General features: G+C 47.0%; 1 protein-coding gene across 6 annotated transcripts in view; it reads left to right on the top strand.

The window, feature by feature from the left end:
* KIF16B (kinesin family member 16B) overlaps positions 1-15,485 on the top strand; it is a 321,890-nt gene extending 306,405 nt beyond the window's left edge. For 3 of the 6 annotated variants that reach the window (XM_017341791.3, XM_070052110.1, XM_070052109.1), the window contains one exon: positions 1,759-3,001. In XM_017341791.3, coding sequence (XP_017197280.2) covers positions 1,759-1,917 — 159 coding nt within the window. In that variant the 3' untranslated portion in view covers positions 1,918-3,001. Of the gene's footprint in view, positions 1-1,758; positions 4,348-15,466 lie in introns of those variants that run through there. The other 3 variants (XM_008256361.4, XM_008256360.4, XM_070052111.1) reach the window with 2 other exon arrangements.
* The last annotated feature ends 1,976 nt before the right edge of the window (positions 15,486-17,461 follow it).

The following is a 17,461-nucleotide window of genomic DNA, read 5'->3' as shown; positions in this document are numbered from 1 at the left end:
AGAAGCGTCTGGGGCCACTGCAGACGTCTGCTCTTGATGTGGCCGTGCTCCACATGGGTCAGTGCTCGTACAGTAAGAGAACGTGCTGTTGATCGTGCATCAGTTTCCTTCCAGAAAGCATGAAAAATGATGTTTCCACAAACCGTAAATAAACAAATATTGTGATTAGGAATCGTTGTTATTACGTTTGAGAGAACAGCTTGCACATTTCCCTCAAGCAAGGTATATTTCCATTTGGTATTGATAGAAGAGGTTGAATTCTGCCTCCTCTGGGATCAGGTCTCTCAGGTGTGGTCTTGTTGACATTTGGGGCCGGATAATTCTTTGCCCCAGGGGCTGCCTTGAACCCTGCTGGGCATTGGCAATGGCCCTGGGCTCTACCCACTGGATGCATCCCCACACAGTGTGGCAGTCAAAATGTCTTTGGGTGATGCAGGAAAGGATCCCTCCACATGCATACATACATACACACACACACACACACACCGCCTAGTTGGTGCCCTCTGCTCTCGGCTTAAGTGACATTTCTTAGACAATTTTTGCTGTTACTCAGAAGTCCAGCATTGTTACATTTAGTTTCTAAGTTCATGCCAAGACTGTTTGCATTGTTTCAGTGAACAGAGACAGTAATGAATGTTCAGCACTAACCCCTTTCCTCCTCCCCAGTTGCTATTCTAAGTGAGATTTGCATGACCCAAAATAGGTGAACCATTCCTGCGTGACCTCTTCTCCTTGAACACATCCCTCCAGCACCCACGTCTGGTTTTGTCCCCAGTATCTTGGAGCCTAGTCTCAGATAATGTTTTGCTTCCTCAGTGCTAGGAAAGGTAGATAGTGTGACCAGCACTGCAGCCGGGGAGGGAGAGAGTCAGGGTCCAGAGCAATTCTTCTTAGTGAGAATTTCTTACTGTTGACAATGATAGGGTTAGCAAAGTATAAATATCAGTTGTTGGAACCAATCTGCTAGTCACCTGTATTTCTTTCCCTTTATTTTATCTTTATTTCATTTTTTTTTTATTTACTTACTTGAAAGACAGACAGAGTAGATTTTCTGTCTGCTGGTTCACTCCCCAAATGCCTACGACAGACAAGAATGGGCCAGGCTGAAGCCGGGAACACAGAACTCAACCTGATTCTCCCCTGTGGGTGGCAGGGACCCACGTACTTGAGCTGTCACCTGCTGCCTCCCAGGGATTCGTTAGCAGACAGCTGGAGCCGGAAGGGGAGCTGGTACTCAAACTCAGGCACTCTGATATGGGCTGTGGGGGCCCCACGCAGCATCTTAACCACTGTGCCACATGCCCGCCCCTTGCCCTTCATTCCATAGGAAGATTCAGAGGAGGTACCAATAGGCATCATGGCCATTTGTTTACCCTTTTCAGTGACTTTCTATTTAATGAATAACTTGAAGAGAAGTTCACTTTTTTTTTCCCTACTTGTTCTTGCCCAGTGGCATGTTTGCTGAAAAGCACACGGCGTTTCTCCAGGCATTGTCTATACAAAGACCCGAGGCAGCGTTGCTATGAATCAGAGCCCCGAGCCAAAGAAGTTCCCCCGTGTCTCTGGCTATGGCTGCTGTGTTTTCTCACGTTGGGCTGACAATGGCCGTGGCAGTGGAGGAGGTTGCTCGGTACCACCTTTGATGGCAGTGACGGCTCCTTTCCCGGCGGGTGGGAAGCTGTCTGCAGACCCCTCCCCTCTCTCCCGACTTCACCCAGCAATATCTTGACCGTGTTCTTGACTCTCGTGTCTCCCCAGAAATACCTCAGGGACTTTTTCAGCGTGATGCTCCAGTCTGCGACGTCTCCCCTACACATCGACAAAGTGGGGCTGACCCTCTCCAAACACACCATCTGTGAGTTCTCGCCGTTCTTCAAAAAGGGAGTCTTCGACTACAGCAGCCACGGGACGGGGTAGAGCCGAGGGGGACGGCGGAACCACCGACGCAGTGCCTTCTTGTCAGCGCCGCCCGACGCCAGGCAGACCACCTCACATTGTCTTACCTAGTGCCTAGTTTGGGAGTGGGGGAGGGGGCTTTGTCTGCTGCTGGCGCCCTGGACAGGCGGCTGTCACTGTTCCATTGCAGTCCGATGTGGCCTTTGCCCAGTGCTTCTTTCTCTCCGCTCAGCAATCTGTCCCCTGTGGCGAGATGGATGTGGCTTGATGATCTCGGGCTCCCCGAGCCAAGCCACCCTGGGTTCTCCCCTAGTGGGTGGCTCACCAGACCACCCTTAAATGACCTTCATCTGGTTTTCCTCTTTCACCAAAATAGGCTCTTATTTTTATATATTCCTTCCATGTGGCTGGCTGTATCCCAAGAAAAGCATTCTAAACGATTTCACTGTATTTTTTCTTGCTCATTTGAATCAAAACTTTTCTATAATATCTAAACACTGATGTTTACACAGAATTTCATATTCTGCAAAAGGGATTTTTTGAGCCAATCATGACTGAAGTCTTCCATGCTTGACAAATTGGATGTAGGTGGCATCCCTTAAAACTCCTATAAATCCCTACAAATAGGATATTTGTTTAGCCTTGAGTATCCAAGGACATTTTCCCAAATCTAAGTGGCTACTGTGCATTCGCAAGCTTTTTCTGCTAAGCACAAAACAAGCGCAAAGCTGAATGCATATTTTTAAAACATGGTTTTGTTAACATTTTGTTACAGAATTTCTTGGATCTTCAGCTGAAAAACTAGAGTTCATGGTAGTTTATTAATGATCCCGTAAATTACTCAGGACTTAATGTAGCATTGCACATCTATGTACAGTAAAACTGCTTTGTTTTACTAAAATGGAAAATGTAAGTAGAAAAAATATATATGTGGTATATATTGAAATGTATATAATTATTTACCTATAGATTTATATATGTACACACTCCTGTACAATGGCTGTATCAAAATATATAATCATTCACACCAAATTTGTCAAAGGTGTTTGTTTTTCCAGAATGTAAGTGGAGCTGCTATCAATATTAAATGAAGTTATGGAACCTACTCTGTAGCTCAGTTTATTTTAAGTTCATAACATGGTTATTCCTACTGATCTGTTTAAAAATTGATCTAATGCTCTTGGAAGGATACTAATGTATAATTTAGCATTTGTGTTGTAGGAAATGCAGTGTACTAGTAATGAGTGAAGTGACAAATGAATGGTTAAGAGAACATGTTTACACTCAGCCTGCTAGAATTTGTCTGTACAACAGAGCTCTCCAACCTGAAAAATATGCTTAAAGATGTAATTATCCCTTTAAGGAGGAAAACTATCATGGCACTAATTAAATATCATAGTTTAGCATTAAAAAAGGACTTTATTTATTTAATTGCTGCAGAAAACCTGCTTTTGTCTGTAGTCATGATTACAGGCATAGGTTCAGGAGCAATTACTACTGGCGAATTGAAAACTAGAGATGAAAGGGTAAAAGCTGGGGAGATCATAATTAACAGTAGGTCGTTTATTTAAAAGAAGTCAAAGTGATAAAGATTGTCCCTCATTTGCTGAGTAAACTAAATGGTTTTCTTCTGCTGACCAGAAAATCCATCTCTTGCCCTTCTGGGCTTGCATCAGAGGCTGTGGCAAGCATTTTGTTAAACACTCACAGGATACTTAGCAAGAATAAATAGACATACTTTTGTAAGAAGTACAGGACTCAGAAAATCCTTTCATACCAATCCTCACTCCAAGTAATCGAGTTTTAAGTATGAGTACTGGCTACAGCCAGCTATTATATGTCCTCTCTATGCCAGGGACTCCCCATCTGGAAACAAAGCCACTGGACTGAATGATAGCCAGGTTCCATCCTAGGTTGCAGCAGAGGAAGAAAGGGTCGTGGTTGGACCAGTGCAGTTGCTCATGTGTGGGTGTGAAAGACACACTTCCTGTCTGACTGAGAGGCAGCCGAATCTGAATAAAACATGAGGGGAAGCTGAAAAACAAATGAGAAGTTGCATCTAAACAAACAATGGAATTCCTTCCTGAAACAAAGACAGGGAAGATGACAGAGTTAGGATGACAAAACTGAATCTTCATTGATTAGAGTGATTTTAAATGAGTTAAGGAAAATTAGCAAATGTGGCTTACTCTACTTTCAAGGGCAACAAATAGCCAAAAAATGCCTCACTGACCACCTTTCACCATTCAGACTGACATGCTCCAACTTGTAAATGCTTTTATAATGGATGGATCTAAGGAATTTGAACAGAATTTTTCCGGTAGTTTTAGCATTCCCTCCCAGATCTTGCTTATGCTATAAATATGTGCACCAAACTTGTTTCTAATCACAATTGTTTTTTTCTTTTTTTTGGAAAGCTTTTATTTAATAAATATAAATTTCATAAGTACAGCTTTTTGGAATATAGCTGTTCTTCACCCCATACCCTCCCTACCACCCCCAACTTCTGTCTGACCTCCTACTCCCTCTCACTTCTCATTATTCATTAAGATTCATTTTAATTATCTTTATATAAAGATATCAACTCTATACTAAGTAAATATTTCAACACTTTGCACCCACACAGACACATAAAGTATGAAGTACTGTTTGAAGACAAGTTTTACTGTTAATTCTAATAGTATAACTCATTAAGGACAAAGGTCCTATATGGGGAGCAAGTGCACAGTGACTCCTTTAGATTTAACAATTGACACTCTTATTTATGACATCAGTGATCACCTGAGGCTCTTGTCATGAGCTTCCAAGGTATGGAAGTCTTTTGAGTCCACAAACTGACATTATTTAGACATGGCCATAATCAAAGTGGAAGTTCTCTCCTCCCTTCAGAGAAAGGTAGCTCCTTCTTTGATGGTCCCTTCTTTCCACTGGGATCTTACTCACAGAGATCTTTCATGTAGGCCATTTTTTGCTACAGTGTCTTGGCTTTCCATGCCTGAAATGCTCTCATAAGCTTTTTAGCCAGATCCAAATGCCTTAGGGGCTGATTCTGAGGCCAGAGTGCTGTTTAGGGCATTTGTCATTCTATGAGTCTGCTGTGTGGCCTGCTTTCCATGTTGGATCATTCTCTCCTTTTTAATTCTATCTATTGTTATTAGCAGACACTTGGTCTTATTTATGTGATCCCTTTGACACTTATTCCTATCTTTGTGATCAGTTATACACTTAAAATGATCACTTTAACTAGTATGATGGCATTAGTATCTGCCAACTTAATGGGATTTGGAGTCCCATGGCAAGTTTTTAGCTTTCTAGGTGTAAGTCTGTGGGAATGTGTGCCAAACTGTACATCTCCCTCTCTTATTCCCACGCTTATTTTTTACAGAGATCAATTTTCAGTTGGAATTAAACACCTAAGAGTAATTCTGTGTTAAGTAAAGAGTTCAACCAATGGTATTAAGTAGAAAAAGAAAATACTAAAAAGAATAAATTCACATTTTTTTCTTATTGAGAAAAAGGTGGTTCTGCTAAATTTGATCCCTGAGTTACCCATTCAGAGCTCTGGACAGTGCATGCATCCAAATCTGGACAGAATCAGCCAGAAACTTTCAAAGCCTAGAACATCCCATGCGCTTTGCCCACTCCGAGGAGCTTGGGGGAAGCGCAGTTCCCAGCTTCAATGCTGGGGGACAAGTTGGAGTTCTGGGTTCATCTTCTAAAGATGAGAGTTTTTTTCTGTGCGTCTCTGAGCATCCGGTCACAGGAGCATCGTTCCCTCTGATGTGCTCGGAGGTGGAGAGCAGAGTTCTGCTGTGAAGTAGTTCCTTTATTACTCACATTCTGAGCCTGCCACGAGGCAACCTCAGCCCCTCCGAGAGACGGCAGATAACAAGTCAGCAGTGACATGAACCATGACGCTCAGTTATGTCTGCTTCCAACAGTGCTAGTAGGTTTTCAGATCCACTCTATTTTACAGATGCTTCCAGTGTTGCCTGCAGGTGTCATAAGGCAAACATGGCTGCCACGTGAGACCTTCTCCCATGGCCCCATACACACCTGCAGGACTGGTTCAGACTGGACTTTATCAGGTCGTTCCCTCCCCTGCCTCTTCAATGAAATGAAAGGGGAGTAAGAAAATTTAGGTAAAATAACTCCATGGAAACGGCTTCAATTTTAAGTTACCAGGACAGGTGATTTATGTTTTTGGAAAACTAATTAAAGACCATTAATCTAGAGAGACTCATTCTTCACAAATTAAACCTTGTGTTTTCTTCCTCTTAACAACAGGTGTGTTCTATACATGAGAAGAGGCCTGAGTTACAGACTTTCTTTTATCTTTTTTTTTCTGTTGAGACTTTTTTCTGATAATTCATTAGATGAAAACTGATTATGGAAGACAATTTTTTATTTTCACACAGAATTATTTCTCGGTTGAACAAAAAAAAATACCTATTTGTAGTTTTTGTAGCCATCTATGTGAACTTGACCCAAGAGTGGTGCTCTGGGATTAGAGGGGTAATATTGGTATTATCCAGGTTGTCAGCCTTCAGAATGTTTCTTTGGGGATCCAGTAGAACCCTGGTAAATTTCAAAATGGTAGAGGAATACAAAAGGAAGTTGACTGAAGGAGTTTGTATATTTGTGTCCCCTGCAGACAGCAACTTAAGCCCTTTTCACTATGGGATTCTGGGCACGGGGCCAGGCACTGTCTCCAGAAAGCTATGCCCAGCGAGCACCTCTTGCAAAATGATGACACACAGCCCTTCTTTCACTATACTCATTTCATTCCCCTTTATTTGAAAATGAGATGGTAAAATCTTACCTCTCTAAACACTGACTTCTTTGGAAATTTGAGATTCACCAACTTAGTTTAGCACCTTCTCCGTCGCTGGAAAGCCAGAATCTTCCCGATTCAAAAAGAGACAAAATACTGTGTGTGCAAAAAGACTCAGAAGCCATCTCTCTCTTTAAGCATGGAAGACAGAGAAGTGTCCCCAAAATGGATGATGTATAGAGGGAAAACAAGAAGTCCTACCAGGTTAGAATTGTGAAACTGGAAACATTAGTGCGGTCACCAGAAAGAGGGAACTCTCCAGAATTTAAATCTTAGGAAAAAAAAAAAAAAACAACAAGATAAAGCAGAGGGAGACTTCCAAAAGTTTGTGGAAAATAGATTTTAAAGGTGGGTATGTTTATGTTATTTTTCTACACATTTTTATGTTATGAAAAAATGTTGACGTTTATGTATAGTTTTTCATACTACGTGTTTTTCATGAAGTTTTTGAAGATTCCCTTGTATCCGTGAATCTCAAAAATTTTTGTCACTCAACTGCATACCCTTTAAATTCTATTTTTCATGAGCTTTAGGTGCCTTCGTATGTGAAAAACGTAGTTAAACATCCTAACTGCCTGAAAGCAAGTTGGCTTTCCTGGAAGTGTCCCGAATCCTTCTGCCCAGCTAGCTAACGTTTGCAGAAGTGTTTGTCTTGCTAGGAGCACTTGCCGTGTGCCACCGAGCGTGTTAGGAAGGAAGAGCCTGCGGGTTTGCTTTTCCCTGAATTTCCATCATTTCCTCTCTTGCTGAAGGCAGGCAGACTGGCAGGCAGGGAGGTGCAGGGCCGCAGCTGCTCCTTCAAAGCTGCCAGGGTGATCTTCAGAGAAAACAATCACTGGGAACAATAGTACCAGTTTGTAGGGATGAGTTTTTCATTGCTTTGTTTTTCAGTATTCTCACTGTGATTGATTTCTAAACTCTGGTAACTCATCTCCTGACAACAGAAAAGAGAAATCATGGGAAAAGAGAGAAGCTGGCCATGATGAGTGATATTTTGGTGAGATGTCTCAGGCTTGGTTTTAATGGCTCTAATAAGAAATATTATAATTTTGGCTGTTTACAGTGAGCATGCGTGGACCTATGCGCATTTAGAAAGAGTTTCCCGTGCTTTCTCGTATCAGACTCTCGTACAATACCCCACAGGTAGGGTGTTTTGTTGTTATGATGATAATGTTAGCAAAGAACTGGTCAAAGATTGCAGCGCCCCCTTGAGGGCGCGAGGCACAGAGTACGCCCAGGGCACTCCCCATTCAAAGATCTTGTAGACGCTCGGATTTGTGTGCAGCTCCGACAGACACACTGGTGCCAGCCTGGCCAGCCCCTGTTGCACTGCACACCTGACGCCTGGTCCCAAGCTGAGCCCTACCTCCTTAGCCCACAGTGCCTGCCTTCTCCTCCCCTGCCTGCCATACCTCCTGGCCCCTCCCACACCACACCCCTTAGGGACTGCAGAGAGGAAGGCACAGCACGGTGAGGTAAACAAGGTCTGTGAAGTTGACCCCAGAAAGTTCTTTAGATGTGGATGGTGCTTGCCCAGAGAGAGAGAGAGAGAGAGAGAATGAGAGAGATTCCATTTGCTGTTTCACTCCCCAAATGATTGCAACAGCCAGAGCTGGACCAGGCCAAAGCTAGGAGCCTAGAACTCCATCAAGGTCTCCTACATGGGTAACCGGAACTCAAGTACTTGGGCCAATTTCCGCTGCTTTCCCAGGTGCATTAGCAGGGATCTGGATTGGAAGTGGAGCAGCTGAGACTCGAACTGGCGCTCTGACATAGCTTATCCTGCTACACCGTGACACCAGCCCCAAACCTGGGCCATTGTTGAGTTCCACTGGCCATGCTTGATGTGGAAGACGTCACTGAGAGACAGCCTGGTGTGGAGGATGCAGAGCAAGCTTAGTCCTCATGTCCAGAGGCCCAGCCCGCTGCTCATCATCCAGACCCCACAACCCATCGGCCATGTCTCTTCTGTGTCTGGCCTAGGGCCCATTGCCCGGAGGGACAGACGACTCAGCTCACAATCTGAGACTCACACCAAGGTGCGTGCTCGGGAGAAAGGCAGAGGGCGCTGTGAGCCTGAGAAACCATCCCACCCTCCAACACAGACATGAGAGATGAGGACTGAGCACCGGAGAGGAGAAGATGCAGGCAGGGAGAGCGCCCAAACTGGGGAAAGCCCTGGTGCAACCAGAAAGAGCTGGCATAGCTACAACCTAAAGTGAAGAGCAAGAGAACCATGTGTTGGGGAGGGAGACAGAGCCCAAGTAGAAGGTTGCTGGCCAGAATTGTGTGAACGGATCCCATCTTTCCACCTGCTACCACCACTTCTGAAAGATGTTCCTAGGGGAGGAGCGAGAAGGGAACACGGCATGCAGGGCCACAGGTAAGAGACGCGAACTTCCGAATTAAAGATGGGGCAAGCTGCTAGCCTGGGTCGTCTAGGAGCTGACTCTCCTGCTTTCTGTCCTCGGGACCCAGGTGTGTTTGGAGTCTGGAGACTGCAGAGGCTTTTGTCATCAAGAGCCATGGGCTCCTGGATCCTCCGAGTCCAGCTGAGGGGAGCCCGGCTCACCGCAGTGACCCATGCAAAGCTCACATCCTGTCTGCCAGGTCAGCAGCTGCAGGGAACATCGTGCCCCACGTCAAGTCAGCTCTACCTCCTGGACCTGAGCACCATCGTCAGGAGAAGATGGTTTGCTTGTTTTAAAAAGATGTAGCGGCCGGCGCCGCAGCTCACTAGGCTAATCCTCCGCCTGCAGTGCCAGCACCCCGGCTTCTAGTCCCGGTTGGGGCGCCGGTTCTGTCCTGGTTGCTCCTTTTCCAGTCCAGCTCTCTGCTGTGGCCAGGGAGTGCAGTGGAGGATGGCCCAAGTGCTTGGGCCCTGCACCTGCATGGGAGACCAGGAGAAGCACCTGGCTTCTGGCTTCAGATCGGCGCAGCGCGCCGGCCGTTGCGGCCATTTGTGGGGTGAACCAACGGAAGGAAGACCTTTCTCTCTGTCTCTCTCACTGTCCACTCTGTCTGTCAAAAAAAAAAAAAGTGAAGGAGAAATAAAGACTTTTTCTAACTCTGCCTTTCAAAAAAAAAAAAAAAGATATAGCATAGCCTATATGTTAACATTCGTGTGAGATACATATGTGGGAGGCACTCAGAAATGGGTAGCTTAATGCCCTCCTTGGATTTACAGAGAAGCCCCCTTGTCTGGAATAGAGCACAAAGCTGCTGGACCACCTGAGGAGGTGGTGCAGTGGAGAATGTCAGTCTCTGACCAGCACGGCGCTCATAGGCCAATACCCCTAACCCAAGAACCCCCAAATTTCAGCATGATCCAGTTTGTATGAATACAGTACTGTCAGTTCAAAGGACAATTGTGCTTCGTGCATGAATTCGCTGGTCCATCAATGAGTTAACTGTGCAAGCAGGAAATGTCCTCCTTCATTTGTCCCCATCAATGACAATGCCACCAATAGGGGACAGATCACCGCTGGCTGTGGCAGAACCAGTGATACTTTCCCACAAGAACAAGAGGCCCTGGGGGCCGGGACACACATCAGGTGAGGAGTCCGTGCACTAGGATGGAAGATGGGGGCGGGGGGAAGGGGTCAGCTCACATGGGCAGGGCGACCCAGCCCCAGCTGCATAGCAGCGCCCGCATCTCCTGCACAGCCCAGCGCACGCAGCTTTGCTGTTATGCCAAGGATACTCATAGCTGTTCCGGACCAAAGGCTCCTGTCTCAGAAGAAAGGGCAAAACTGTGCAGAAACAAGCGTTGATTCTGGTGAAGGAGAGAACCCTTCAAAAGCACTCTTTCTCAGAAGCTCTTGCCCAGGGACAAGTCTATTGAAGTTCAAGGCCAGAGGAAGGAGGAGGCGGGCCCTGGAGGGCTTTCTACTTGCCTGTGATGCTAGATGTTGACATTCGGTGGTGTCGCCTTCTCGCACTTGGGTGTGACCTCAATGAGCTGGGCAGGCCTGATGGTCTCAGGGACCCACGAGGGTGGCAGGAATCTTGTTAGTCCCCCCAGAAAATGACAAGTATTCGGACACCAGGGGCCAAGCCTCTTGCTGCATTCTTGAATTCAAGCTTCAGTGCTTGGAAGTTCTCCATCTGCTCTGGGAAGGCAGCTGGAGGACAGTAACCACGGCAGACAGGGAGTGGGCTGCAACCCTCCCTGAGCCCAGAGAGCCCCACTTTCACCTCTGCTCACACCTGCAGGGGCTCCACGGTGCTCAGAGCTGCCAGGACAGACAACCAGTGAATCGCTTGCATTTTTCCTTCCTGTGTGTAGCTGAGCAGAGATTACATCACATTCACTGTCTTGTAGGACATTCTCCAAGTTCCCAGCAAAGCCAAAGGTCATGAGCTGGACAGCTTTGCACCTGACTGGAGACAAAAGGATGTCAAAAGCTGAAAGAGCCTCGAATCAATGGAGACCCAGCTTGCATTCTGAGGCGAGACAGACAATACAGATGTGAGGCTGCCTTGGAGAAGTCCAGGCCGTCTGCTAGGAGTGCACACACAGGCAGCAGGCTAGCCCTGCTGCATCTGTAGGCCACAGTCTGCTCTTGGTTAGCGCTCGCCCTCTCTGATGGGGAGTGATCTTGTTTTCCTAAAGACAAAACAGCTTGAAAGAGGTGGTGACTCGCTCAACTGACAGAGCTAATTGGGACCTGGGTTTCAATGTCCTGTGTGAACTCCAGGCCCCCGGCAAACCCCTGAAGTAGAGCTGGGAGCCTCGGTCATGGGGAGGCAGGAGATAGAATCACACCAGTTGTTTTCCTAAAGAGAATTTAAAATACTACCAGTCAACTGAAAAGATAAAGGAAATAAAACCCTCAAAGAAGTCAAAGCCATCAGAAGCAGTAACCACAGGGAGCAGCTGCCTCCCTTAAGCTGGGGGAACGTGGGGAGGAGGTGGTAGAAATTATTAAGACTCAGAGGGATGCAAGAAAAGCCACATGTTCTGGAACTCAGACTACCAGGGAGGAGGGGGCGCCAGCCCCTGACACCGGTGTGTCTGAGCAGGAGGAGGCTTGTGTAGGGCTGTGGCCCAGGCCTCTGAGCAGAGGGTGCCACCTCTCTGAGGGTTGACAGATGTTGCAAAACCTGCAAACTGGATCCAGGGAAGGGGACATGAGGCAGAAGTGATGCTGACAAGAACAGGAAGTTATCGCGTCAGGAACAGGAAGCACAGTGCTTGCAGGAGCAGAAGACGAGCAGAGAAACAAGTCCCTCCCCCTGCCCTGCAATCTCCCTCTAGTGCCCTGTCTTGGCCCAGCCTCACAAGGAGCAGCCGGCAAAGCAGAAATAAGGTTTGCAGGATGCAGTCCCAGCTCCCTGGGGAGGGGAGCAGTGAGTGCTCACTAGTGGGCACACTGAAGCCTGGCCTGAGCGTCCCGCGGCTATCAGTGCCCTCCAAGAGACTGATCTGGAAGCCGTGTCCCCCACCCACATCCCACCACAAGCCGTGACTGAACCATCGCTAGGTCATGGGCACCCTGGCCTGGAGTGCATCTACACAGCCTCCGTCCTGTGGGCACTTACTCTAGAGAGGTAAGAGGTGGCCCCAAATCTTTATCAGGTGACTCAGAGACTGGAGACTCTTCTCTGGATGAAGCAGCCGTGGCCGCGTGACTGTGTGTGGGGTGGGGGGCAGTGCCCACCCCACATAGGAAATGCCTTGTGCATCTCGCAGCTCACTCAGACGTCGCCACAGACTAATTTTCCTGAGGTCTGAGCATTGTTCAAAGGCTACTTTGAAGGACAAACAAATCAAAGCATCCTAGGATACCCATTGCTGGGCTAAAATAATTGCGTCATTTTTCTTCCCTCTTTCTTCTTCTATCACTCGACCAAGAACATTGCTTTGCTGACAAAGACAGTGAATTTGAGGTGAATGACCTGATTCCGTGGTCATGCAAGGCAGAGCTACAGTCTGGAGCGCCCTGTGGGCACAGAATGGAATTTCTAGAGTATCTGTAGGGGAGAAAGCTCCATGGGCAAGGCCTTGGGTGCCCAGTTCATGTGACGCTGATGCAGTGCCTTGGTCTCTTGTATTTCCTTACTAATCTGTTTTGGAATCGCCTCAGTTCTCCGTAGGCAGCTTCACCTCCTCTGCCCAAGTGATTTGAAGTGGCGCTCACCTGAGAAGCTACTGCTCTGTGTTCATCGCCACTAAAGAGGCAAGATCAGACGTGACATTCCTGGCGTGGAGCCATGCTGTTGACTTTCAGAGACCTGGCACAGCTGTTTTCCTGACTGCTCTGAACTTGGGAACTTGAGGATGATGATTTCCTGAAGACAGCTAATGTCCCATGAACAGGCATGTCTTATTTTCCCCAGCAGCTGGCTGGTCTTTGGGCATAACTCTTTCTCTAATGTGGGGGCCACATCTGCCAAGCCATGGAATAGTTGTGGAAGCCAGGTGTTGTCTTCCTGTTTGAGCTGTTCTGCTCATCAATGCCAAGAGGTGGATCCAGAGGAGTGGGGGAGGGGAAGGAGGCGGGTTAGGTGGTGAAGGAGTTACGTAGGAATGGGGCTCTGGAAGAGAACCGCTCAGATTCCAGGATCGCAGGATGTAGCTCTGATGGCATAGAAAAGCCTTATGGCTCCAGCGCCCGAGCTTAAATGAATAAAAGTGCTCCTCAATTTCTGATAAACTTATGTCTCAATAAACCCACTTTAAATTGAAAATATCATCAAATCAAAATGTTTTTAATGCACTTAACCTCCTGAACATGATAGCTTAGCCCAGCCAGTCTTAAACGTGTCCAGAGCACTTACCTTAGCCTGCGGTTGGCCATTGCAACAGAGTACTGTAGCTCATATCATTAGCCTGTGAAAGGACCAAAATTCAAAAGTCAAAGCATACTTTCTACTGCCAGAGAACATCACTTATACTACCCTAAGTTGAAAACTCTAAAGTTGAACCACCATCAATTAGGAACAATCTGTACCATAATAAGGTCCTTAAGGAGTGACATGAACATTTAACACTTGCTTGCTTTAATATCTCACCCCTCCATCCAGCCCACAATGGCTGGACTGTGTCTGTCTTCCTCTTGAAATGAATGCTGTGCAGGAAGCTCCAATGACTTCATTTATCTTCATTAAATTTTCTGATATCAATGACAGTTGATTCGCTTATTAGTGTGGGGGAATAAAGCGGGTGAGTGTAGGGTACGCATGTGAGATTGCAAAGAAAGCTTCATTTTACTTGCCGTGAAGGTGCCAGCAGCCAGGAGTTCTAACAGCCTCTGCCTGCCATCTGAGAGATACAGCATTCCAGGTCCTCTCAGTGGCAGCAAGCCAAAACCAGAGCTATAGATTCAAGTATGAATGGGTAAAGCGTATGTAAGTGATCTTGGTAACTAGCTGTCACCTACTAGGTAAAAGAGAGAATAGGTGACGTGCAAAAAATCCAGAAAATGTGTGCAAGGCTTTTGGTACATTTTCCTACTCCCCCATCATATTAAAGAAAGTCTCTAATTCAGAATCTACTGTCCCTCTCTTCCAGTTTCCCATGCCTCACCCCTGTGAGTGTACTAAGTTTCCACTGTCTCATAGCCAAGTCATTGATGCAATTCTTACCGAAAGAGGGATTTAGAAGGGTTTTATTCCAGTCCTACTAGTCTCTGGGACAGCTTCCTCGAGGCAATAGTGTCTTGAAATTCACATGAAAATGCAAGAAACAATTCAATGACAGAGGCTGCTCAGTATACTGAGCAGCTGAAGTGGAAGGGGAGGTTGAGGCTGGTGTGGTGAGGCTGCCTAGAGGGTGGGATAGGAACTGAGATAAAGCCCAGGGTGAGGGAGGGGTCAGATCTCAGCCTAACGTCAGTGGGGAACACCAGGATGTTGGACAACTGTCTGGTAGTCTTCCGTTCCCCTAGCTTTCTCCTTCCTAGGGACTGAGTTCCGAGAGGAGGTCACAACCTTCCGTTCGTTCCCCTCGGATACCCTGGTCTAGCACCCAGCATGTGCAATGCTTATTATTTTCATGTTTATTGATTTTCATCTAGCTGAAAGGCAGAGTGAGAGTGACAGAAATACCTTCCATCTACTTGTTCACTCTCCCAAATGCTGCAACAGCCAGGACTGGACCAGGTCAAAGCCAGCAGCCCAAAACTCTAACATGGTCTCCCACGTGGGTGGTAGGGACTCTGCTGCCTCCCAGGGTGCATTAGCAGGAAGCTGGATTGGAAGTGGAGCAGCGGGAACTCGAACCAGGCACTCTGGTATGGAATGTGTGTCCCAGGTGGCAGTTTAATCCATTGCACCACAATTCCTGCCGTCTCCATGGTTATCAAATGGCATTGGCATGTGTGTTTTTTGGTAGTGGGTAGTGATGACTGATTTAACATCCCACGAAGGCCTCTCAGGTTGCTGGAAGGGCCAAAGGGGAAGAGGTGAGAAAAGTTGGGGACAGAAGGTGACCAGAGCCTTAGCTGGGGCAGCCCGTCAGGGACAGAAAGCACAGAGGTGAGGCTCATGAAGATTGTATGGGAGGGCATCAGATGTGATTCCAAAACAGAGCTGGAGCAAAAGCTCACGGCCTCCTCCCGCTGTGATCTGGCCAAAGTCCCTGGCCTGTTGGCATCTGAGAAGAAAGGAAAGGTCAGGACGGGGGTGACCACCTTCCTGGCTTCAGCGTGAAAGGACCAGAAGTGCCACCCTAACTCCAGAAGTGGAGAGTTCTTTCCAGGATCCTGAATGCGTTTTTATTTCTTGTTTTAGTAAAAGAACAGAGCAAAGAGTCCAGAGAAGATTTATAACCAGAGGCACACAGATGTTCCAGGCGCACCGGAAGAGGAGAGGCAGTTGAGCTCCAAGGAAGTCTGGAAACTGCAAACTGCAGCCAGATGGGCCCTGCCTGCAGGACGTCATGGCACACTGGAGCATGAAATCGGATTTTGGAAGGCGAGGAGGGCGTGGTTTGGCAGAGGCTCAGGGAAAGTATCCTCAGCCAGGAGTTTGTGCGGGATGAGAGATGGCCTAGGTTTGCAAATAATAGAACAGATGCCCTGGATTGCCTTCAGGCAATTGCTTCCTGCTGCCCAAGTTCAAGTGCTGACCCTTGATTGTGCATCTTGTGTGACCCACCATCACATGCACCACACACTGCTCCACCCTTCAGCTGGGGTCCAGCCCCTCTCTCCTTGCTGTTCTTTCCCTCTGCTGGTCCCATTCAGAAATGGAATTTAAAAATCCAGGCCCGGGGGGTTCCTGAGTGTTGGATTGACTGAGTCATCTGGGCCATCGGAGTGGTTTCAGGACCAAAAATCACCTCCCAAGAAACACAGAGTTAGAAGCTATGTCTTCAGGATTCCTTAAGAGATATATGAAGACAAATAAACAAGCTTGTGGGAAAATGGCTTGAAAGGATAAGTTTATTTTGGTGCAAAAGTTTGTGAAATCCATGTGTAGCTTTTTTTTTTCATAATACACATTTCCCATCATACACACACACACACAAGCTTCAAAAATTTGTGGAAAAATAGAATTGAAAGCATGTGAATTTTCCATGCATTGTTTACAAAATTGTAGGCTGGCTAAGCAAGGCTGAAAGCCATCGGGCAGCACTGAGGAAGGAGAGCAAAGGGAGACAGAACTCCATCTGACTTGAAGGGAGGAGCTGACACTGCAGGTGGAGTTTCTTCCTTCTTCCTCTGGCCCCTCCCTCTCTGTCCGTAAGCCCATCTCTTAAGACCTGCCAATGGCCTCAGTCAGGCCCACCCAAACTATTTGAGACAATGTCCCTTACTTATGGCCAGCTGATCAAGGTTTTTTTTTTTTTTTAAGATTTATTTATTTATTTGAAAGAGTTACACACAAGGAGGAGAGGCAGAGAGAGTGAAAGAGGGAGGTCTTCCATCTGCTGGTTCACTCCCCAGTTGGCCTCAACAGCCAGAGTTGGGTTAATCTGAAGCCAGGAGCCAGTAGCTTCTTCTGGGTCTCCCATGTGGGTGCAGGGACCCAAGGACTTGGGCCATCTTCTACTGCTTTCCCAGGCCATTGCAGAAAGCTGGATCAGAAGTGGAGCAGTCAGGACTCAAACCGGTGCCCAGATGGGATGCCGGCACTGCAGGCGGTGGCTTTATCCACTAAGCCACAGCACTGGCCCCAATTAGGGTTTGATATTTTCTGTTACACAGCTTTACTGAGATAGTGAAAAGATGAAGTGCATTTCTGGATATACAAGGAAGACCCAAGGTCATAGGAGGACTCACTCCTGGGTCATTTAAGAGAGAAACACTGTCTAGGAAGGGCCACCATAGTCCACCGTGGTCAAATTGACACCGTATCTCCTTTCTGGGATGTTACAAATTACAAAGAGTGTTGTAACAGTAAGGGTTTTTATAGTTGTTGCAGCAGAAAACAAATTTTCCAAAAGTGGTTCCCAAATCATTTGACTGTGGGATCTTTTTGTTGATTGCTTTCTTTGTTTGCAGTGTGAGGGGGAGGTGACTATTGATAGAAAAAGACCCATTATTATCTCTCATTAAGAGATGGATGGAGGGGGCTGGTGCTGTGACACAATGGTTTAACACCCCGGCCTGAAACACCGGCATCCCATATGGGCGCCAGTTCTAGTCCCAGCTGCTCCTCTTCCAATCCAGCTCTCTGCTATGGCCTGGGGCAGCAGTAGAAGATGGCCCCAGTCCTTGGGCCCCTGCACTTGAGTGGGAGACCCGGAAGAAGCTCCTGGCTCCTGGCTCCTGGTTCCTGGCT

This window comes from Oryctolagus cuniculus, chromosome 11 (assembly GCF_964237555.1).
Source record: "Oryctolagus cuniculus chromosome 11, mOryCun1.1, whole genome shotgun sequence".
NCBI lineage: Eukaryota > Metazoa > Chordata > Mammalia > Lagomorpha > Leporidae > Oryctolagus > Oryctolagus cuniculus.
The sequence above is the reverse complement of the archived record's forward strand: the minus strand, read 5'-3'. Positions and strand labels throughout refer to the sequence as shown.